The 8,512-nt window shown below is 37.2% G+C and overlaps 1 protein-coding gene across 1 annotated transcript; it reads left to right on the top strand.

The window, feature by feature from the left end:
- The first annotated feature begins 4,322 nt into the window (after window positions 1-4,322).
- On the top strand, window positions 4,323-8,287 carry LOC117426497 (asparagine synthetase domain-containing protein 1-like). Its single transcript, XM_034044135.3, has 6 exons — window positions 4,323-4,557; window positions 5,072-5,125; window positions 5,293-5,368; window positions 5,823-7,353; window positions 7,513-7,694; window positions 7,946-8,287. Exons 4-6 carry the CDS (start codon window positions 5,938-5,940, stop codon window positions 8,190-8,192), a joined length of 1,845 nt encoding a protein of 614 aa, XP_033900026.2. The 5' UTR covers window positions 4,323-4,557; window positions 5,072-5,125; window positions 5,293-5,368; window positions 5,823-5,937; the 3' UTR covers window positions 8,193-8,287.
- Window positions 8,288-8,512: the final 225 nt, after the last annotated feature.

Raw genomic sequence — 8,512 nt, 5'->3', positions numbered from 1 at the left:
GAAAAAAAAAGAATCTGCACAAAACATATTTATATACTGGTTTACTTTCCCCATGTTTAGGTTTAATAAAAAAAAAAAAAAATTGTTTTTTTGTTTTTACTTAAGCTTCCATGGTACTATAAAAAGTTAAGAGTAAAAAACAAAAAGCACAATTTGTTAAACAAAACAGTTTTTTTTATGTCACTTTTAACCCCCTGATGCTGTAGGCATAAAAATGTTTTTGGTGAAAAAACTGATAACACTTGGATGGATTTCAAGATTTTTGTTGTTGTTGGTTTTTGTTGTGGAAATATTTTTATACAGACTAAAAGTGATTATTATTATGAAATTCAAATATATTTGTTTGAGCTGTAAATGCAGCTGGAACAACCTTAACAACAGTACAGTCGGCCGCATACTGTCACAGCGCATACCACACCACAGTGAATGACTTCATGTTGTATTTGGTCATCCTGAAGAATGTGCACGTGCATTTATTAAGCTAGCCGTTATGACACGAAGCATTCTTGGTAGTGCTTTCTGCTTGTCCTATTACTCAATACTTGGCAGGCTGTTGTGTTTTTAGGAAAACGTGACAAACACCTAACAGGTGTTTAAATCAATACAGTAACCTTTAGACTTTATTTTCTGATGACATGTCTGACCCTCAACATCTGTTGGGTTGTTTTTTTACATAATTTGTCCTGGAATGGCAGACAAGTGCTCTGTGCCGCATAAAAAAAAAATTATTTCTGCTCCCAAGTGGCGCATCCGGTAAAGGCGCTCCGCGTGGAGTGCAGGATGCGTCCTATAGCCTGGAGGTCGCCGGTTCGAGTCCAGGCTATTTCATTGCCGACCATGGACGGGAGTTCCCAGGGGGCGGCGCACAATTGTCCGAGTGCCGACCAGGGGGCGAGGGCTTAGGTCTGCCAGGGTGTCCTCGGCACACCGCGCACCAGCGACCCCTGTAGACTGGCCGGGTGCCTGCAGGCTTGTCTGTAAGCTGCCCAGAGCTGTGTTGTCCTCCGACGATGTAGCTCTGGGTTGGCTGCATTGCGGGCCTGAAGAGTGAAAAGAAGTGGTCGGCTGACGGCACGCGCTTCGGAGGACAGCGTGTGTTTGTCTTCGCCGCTCCCGAGTCAGCGCAGGGGTGGTAGCAGTGAGCTGAGCCTAAAATACAATTGGATATTTCAAATTGGGTGAAAACAAAAAAAAAAAAAATGTATTTCTAACCTTGGTAGCCATTTTGTCTATCTTTGTCCATCACTATTTGTAAACAGCCTAGTCCAATGCATAATTACTGAATGGAAAAACAATCTTTAAAACAACAAAATTACAAATGATGATTGTTAAGTACGTTACTTCATAGTTTTGTTTTCATGTGCTATACTATTTTTGTGTACATTCCCAAATGTAGTTTGAGCTGTAGGGACATAAGCTTTGTTACTCTTGAAACAGGCTTGTAATTGTATCACTATAAGAGACAAACAGATCCTCTTTCTATTGGAAGCTGTAAAAGGTTATAGAGGACAACTTAAAAATAGGACAGCGCAGAGACTGATCCAGCATGTGTTTACAAGATAGAAACCTTCGATACTGTATGTAAAAAAAAAAGTATTCCACACCATCCTACACATTAAAACATATTCTCTTGAACAGAAGCCACTGATAATGAATTATGAATTGATCATGATCTGTCTTCCCTTTATCTAGAGGTTATCTGGAGGTGTGCAATTACAAGACAAATTACTTTGGACCGAGACCCCCCCCCCCCCCATTACACGTTCACCAGTGCAGATGTTGGCATTCAATATAAAGCCACATGCTTATTAAAATCTGTCTGGCTATTTTTCCACATCCAATCAAAGACATTTGGTGAAACATTTTTTGTTAAATCAAGACAGGCTAACAAAAAACAACCTTAAATGGATTATAAATTCTGTACTTTTTTTTCCCTCAAGACACTAGTTCTTTTTTGCTTTTCTCTAAAATCATCAGTTTAATAATGGTATATACAGCACTTGGACCAGATGCTGTATATAGTTGCAAACAAAGAAAGAGTTAAGTGAACAGTGAAATGAAGTGGAGGCAAAGTCCTCTAGGCTTACAAGTTGCTAAATGTAATCACACCTAGGAGAGCAGAGGACTGTGACCTGTCCTTGCTGTAACTTGTTCAATCACATGCTTCCTTGTTTTTGGACAGTTAAGAAAATTATGGAAAAAATCTGAAAAGAATGTATTTATTTTTTGGTTTTCATATACTGTATACTGTATTAATATTAATATTAAACACATTTTCTTAACAAAGCGCGTTCCAGGTTGCACTGCTTGGCGCATATACTCTTGTAATGAACTTATTTGATGTGTTGTTTCACTTTTAAAGGTGTAGAGTCCTGTGCAGGTTTATCAACAGAAGTGGGAAACATAATTTATAACTGTCCATTGCTGCAAGTGTAACTGTTTCGCTTGTTGAATAACAAAAGGTGAGGAAGCTTGTCTCCTTGCAGCTACCTTTAAGGAATGTAAACAAGCTGGAAAACAACTAGCTCTGCCACTCCTGATGAACAGAACATGAAAATATGGAAAATGTGATGGAAAGTTGGTGAAACAGACTTCACACGTCCCCAAATTATGATACACTTGATAACTTGTGCTAAAGTTGGTCCTTAGCATGTTTCATCACAATTGGTTCCCTGGATACTCTACAGGTCAAAATTATAAGTGAGACATACAGACTGGCAGTTGGACAGACAACCAGCCATATACATATGCTGATACATTCAATGAGATATCTTTAACAAGTTTCATTACAGACTGTGGTGATGCCACTCATGTGGCTCAGTCAGTTAACAGGGATATGCAGCCCCAGCAGGAGATTAGAAACAGCTGTTCTATTGGCATTCTGTGGATTACAGCTGTTAATCAAAGTGTAATTTTACTATTTCTTTCAAAATATAAATCATTTTAATCTTAATATTGTACATTATGATCTGCAGAAAGGTAGTAAACAGTTAATCGATGAACTGTAATTCCAAGGTAAATGTGAACGCTAGAAATCACTTCACCAACCCTAAGGACTATGTCCTGCCTGGCCACAATAAAATGTTCGGTTATATCTGGAGTAGGAAGCAAGCGCCTGAAACTCAAATCTTGATGTTAAAAAAGAAGCATGAACCAGATACTAGGTTGCTTGTCTGTGCATTAATTGCCAGGTTTATGTTGTAGATCCAGTAATCATTAACACATCCAGACCTTTTCTATATTGTAAGACTGGCTTGAGAGCATGTTTCTGAGAGAAACTAGTTTGCAGTGTTAGATAAAGGGTCACAGTTCTTTAGAGCTTTGTCTAATTTTCTTTTTCTTCAATCGGGTTTAATCATTGCTTGTCAAGATGGCTAGTCACAATATTACAAGGTAATGAAATTACATGAAATTGACTGTAAGGTTCAATGATGATGATGAGCTGGCTTGTGCCCAGACTTGTGTTGTTTGTACTCGATAAGGATATTTATGTAAGTTTCTGCCTGTACTTTTTTTTCAGTGTATTTTATTGGCTGTTTTGAATTAATTATTATGATCCTGGAAATCTTGAGAACAAAGACAGGGTGAATGACTCAGCAGCCAGGTGAATAAATAAATAATGCCTGTGACACTCATCCCCACTCCACCTCTATACATCCAAACGTAGAGCGATCAGTCATATCACCTTGACCTACATTCACTTTATGCTAATTAAAGGAGCTAAAATAAAGCTTAGCATGTTTCATCACAATTGGACAAATGGTTCTCCAGATACATTATGTGTTAGCATCCAAACATGAAAAGAGTGAAACAATGTTGAAGTTGATAACTTTTTCTGGACAAAAATATCGGTTGCAATTATACAAGCTTCCAAGAACACCACATGAGAAACGGTGCACTGCAGAGCTGGTATATATATATTTCAGTGGTTCAGTAATGAACTCAGCTACTATGTTTTATGAGTTTAAAATAAATACATTCATAATAATTGATACAGAATGATGAAGTCCCTCGTAAATTACAATTTTCAATAATATATATATATATATATATATATATATATATATATATATATATATATATATATATATATATATATATATATATGGTGGTGGTGGTTGTTTTGAAATCCCTATGGCGAGAAGAAGGTATGTTTGGGGCATTTATTTTCTGCAGATGTTAACTGACTGCAAAAGTACAAACATTGCACAGAAGCAGGTACCGTAAGCAGTGACGATGTTTTTGTATATAGATAATTCAAGATAAAGCTTGTGTATGAGAATTGTCAAGCGTGTCATGTTTTTATTAAGAACACTAATCTTTCCACCCACTAGAGGTCAGCACTCTCGTATGATCACAGTGAGTTCGGTACCTCTTGTTACACTTTCACCACATGTTGATGATTGTACGTTTCGGAGCTGTTGTTGTTCCGGTAGAATGTGAAATTGGTTTAGAGAATATTTTAAATACGTTTTTGAACCGAAGATGTCAATTAAGAGCGGACAAGATAATACATCTGAGGTCAACACGAAGCAGAAAGAAGAATTAAATGAAAAGGTGACGTTAATATTAAGGACAGTAGCATTGATATTGAGTTCACGAGACCGAGATGGTAAAGTTACAGAACTGCAAAATATCTTTGACTCGCATGGATTATTAATTATGAAACAAGTGAAACATGTTAGAAAATTCTACAAATCAGTGTCATTGTTTTTGTTACATGTTTTATAATGGAAAATAATGTAATGTACATGTAATCGTAAAGGCTTGTATAAGTATCTCGAACACAGTGTGTACTCGGTGTGTATATAAGTTAAGTGCAAAAAAAATATTATTATTGTTGTAAACATTTTAAACCTGCGCTGCTTTCCAATGCACACAACACAAGCAGTACTACAGTATTCGGGCATTTAAAAAAAAACAAAAAAAACATTTTTTACTTTGGTCAGCTTAAATACTATGTCCCATATATGCACTTATTATTACACTGTTTCAGTATCCTCTTACCAGCATCTTACTAGGGTGGAATTACATGAAGACATCTATATTTACAGAAATACTTGTTTTACAGATAAAAGAACACAAAGTTTTGGTTGATGAACTCTCTAACTTGAAGAACATTCGGGTAAGGTTATTAGTGTGTCTCTCGTTTTTGTCCTTTTTTAAAACACTTTCTTTCACATATCAATTCTGGACTTGATTTACTAAGGTTGTGCTACACAGCAAATGTATCATTCATTGATATTTTCAACATTAACATTAGTAACATACATTTTTTTTATTTGCCTACAGAAAGTCTACATACAGCAGCCCAATAGTAATATATTCTTTCTGGGAGACAAAAGTGAAACTTTGAGTGAATCCAAAGGCAAGTTTTTTTTTTCTTTCTCTAACATTTATTAAGTGTGTTGACTCATAGTTTTGTTTTTAAGTACAGTATCATTTTATGGTTTTTTTTCATGGATTTATAATTTTGCTTTGTATAAAGATATCTGCTAAATAATTAAATAATAATAATAATAATAATAGTTTTTAAATCTTCCTTTAAAACCCATTACTGTTACAGACAGAACAGATCATTTGTCATCTTCTATTCCTGAAAAGTTGTTGCACAAAACAAAATCAGACACAGTTGTTTCACATGAGAAGAATATTTTATATCTTATCAGATTGTGATAAATTTCAATTCAGAAGGCCCTATACCAAGCAAGGCTGTTGGTTTGTTACTCTTACAGTACTGGGAAGACGTTGAATAAGAAATGTATTGACTTCATTTTTGACATGCCTTTTACTGATATTTTACCCTTTGTCAAATTTTGCAGAAATGTTGGACAACATGAAGAAGGAGTACCAGGATTTGTAAAATTCTAAAGACCAGAAGAAAAAAAAAACAGTATTAAATCTGAAATACAATAAAAAGTAAACATCGGGCTAAAAATGTGTGGCATTTGTTGTGTTGTAAATGTATCCAGTTTGCAGTCTGCATTGGACAAGGCTGTGCATGGAAATCTAAAAAAAAGAGGGCCTAACTGTAGTCGAGAAGTTACTAAAGCTGTTGCTGGTTTTAACTACCACTGTTTTTTCTCTGGTCATGTGCTTCACATGAGGGGTCTTCTAACACCCCAGCCTTTGGAAGATGAGAAGGGAAATGTCTTTCTGTGGAATGGGGAGGTCTTTGGTGGCTTGAAAGTAGGGAGTGAAGAAAATGATACTCAAGTCATCTTTGATCATCTTTCTAAGTGCACTAGCGAGTCTGAAATTCTGTCTATCTTCTCAGCTATCCAAGGACCTTGGGCTTTCATTTACTTCCAGGCAGACAGTCATTGTCTCTGGTTCGGTAGAGACTTCTTTGGTCGACGAAGTCTTCTCTGGCAGTTTGATGATGAAGAGAAATCAATCATGCTTACCTCTGTGGGAGCTTTGGTCGTTGGAACTGAGCATGGTCAATGGCAGGAAGTACCAGCCTCTGCAGTTTACAAAATTGATTTAAAGGCGTGTTCTGTTTTGGACTCATTAGTTTTGATGCTGTATCCATGGAAATATCCATCTAGTAAATTACAAAATAGTGATCTAACTCATGAATTGAGATTGGAACAGTTTTCTAGCTCTGTTTCATTAGCGATGAATGAATCGGGACTTTTTCTTACAGCTCCAGTTGTTCCCCTAAACATAACAATCCCAGCCTGCCTGCCTGAATCCAAACACACCTTAGGCACTCAACCGAGCTTTGAAGATCTTCAGCCATTTCTCCAGTGTGACAAAAGGAAGAAAATAGTCCTTCAGCTCCTAGATGTTTTAAGTGAGGCAGTGAGACGCCGAATCCAATACCCTCCAAGCAAAACTGTAGCCACGTGTCCCTCACTTAACAAAGCTAATGTTGCTATACTGTTTTCAGGTGGGATTGACTCTATGATTCTGGCTGCTTTGGCTGATCGTCACATTCCTGTTGAACAACCAATAGATCTTTTGAATGTGGCTTTCCAACTGAAGAAACCAAAAGCCACAAAAAAATGCAAGACAGTTTTGAATGCTCATCAGTGTCAGGAAGAGGCTAAGCTTGGTTCTACTGAAGCAGGAGATTTCAAGTGCTTTAATGTTCCTGACAGAGTTACTGGCAGAGCAGGCCTTCAGGAGCTGCAGGACATTAATCCAACAAGAACATGGAACTTTGTAGAAATTAATGTCACACGAGATGAACTTCAAGAAATGAGACAAAAGACAATAAGCCATTTGGTGTATCCCCTAGAAACAGTGCTGGATGACAGTATTGGCTGTGCTGTTTGGTTTGCTTCAAGGGGAGCAGGTGCAGCTCTTCTTAACAATGAAATGAAAGAATACACCTCAACTGCAAAGGTATGTATGCATTTTCCCTCTTAAGAAATATGAATGTATCCTGTGTTGATGACCTACTGTTACACTATGTTTATTAATCGCTCTTATACAATGTCCAGCCCCTGTTCTTGTAACCTTATTCTTATCATCATATATTCCTCGGTTTGTAAAATGTTCTAGGTGGTGCTCACCGGGATTGGTGCAGATGAGCAGCTGGCTGGGTATTCCCGGCACCGCGTTCGCTATAAAATGTCAGGACTGGAGGGCCTGGTCAATGAGTTGGGAATGGAGCTGGGGCGAATCTCTTCAAGAAACCTCGGCAGGGATGATAGGATTATTGGGGATCATGGCAAAGAAGCCAGGCAAGTGGTGCAATTGCTTTCAGGATGCTATTCTATTATAATATATTTTAGTTTTCTGTAATGTACAAACAAAAAATCTATTAAAATAACAAAACAATAACTGTTTACCGATACATTTGAAGGTATTTCCTTATTTTACGGTGCTCTGTTCAGTAGCATTATTTTTATTTAACCTTACCTTAAAATTACTTTTGATAGCTATCTAGTAAGTATAATTAAAGATTGTTTTAAGACACTGCATTTTCTTTTAGGTTTCCCTTTCTAGATGAAGAGGTCGTCTCTTTTCTGAGTTCCCTCCCGGTGTGGGAGAAGGCTGACCTGACGTTGCCTCGCGGGCTGGGGGAGAAGCTGCTGTTACGTCTAGCAGCCCGGGAGCTGGGACTCACAGCCTCAGCTGTCCTGCCAAAGAGAGCCATGCAGTTTGGCTCCAGGATCGCCAAAATGGAAAACGGCAACGAAAAGGCCTCAGACAAATGCAACAGACTTCAAAGGGTTTAAATCAAAATATTTTATTTACTTGGATTTTTTTTTTTTTTTTTTGATGTAGCAACCTGATATTAAAAATACATGTTATTAAAAGTAAAATGCCTTTCTCATTTTTCTTTGGCCCCACTAGAATATTCATGTTTCCTTCTTTGTCCAGCAGCATAATTGGGCATCTTACATTATTTATTTCTTAGCAGACGCCCTTATCCAGGGCGACTTACAATCGAAAGCAAATACATTTCAAGTATCACAGTACAAGTAATAATACAATTAAGAGGAAGATAAATACAATGACTTTGGTTCAAGCAAGTACAAGTGTGACAAAATACAAT

Source organism: Acipenser ruthenus, chromosome 11 (genome assembly GCF_902713425.1).
Source record: "Acipenser ruthenus chromosome 11, fAciRut3.2 maternal haplotype, whole genome shotgun sequence".
Taxonomy (NCBI): domain Eukaryota; kingdom Metazoa; phylum Chordata; class Actinopteri; order Acipenseriformes; family Acipenseridae; genus Acipenser; species Acipenser ruthenus.
Note: the sequence above shows the minus strand (reverse complement) of the source record. Positions and strands in the feature narration are given on the sequence as shown.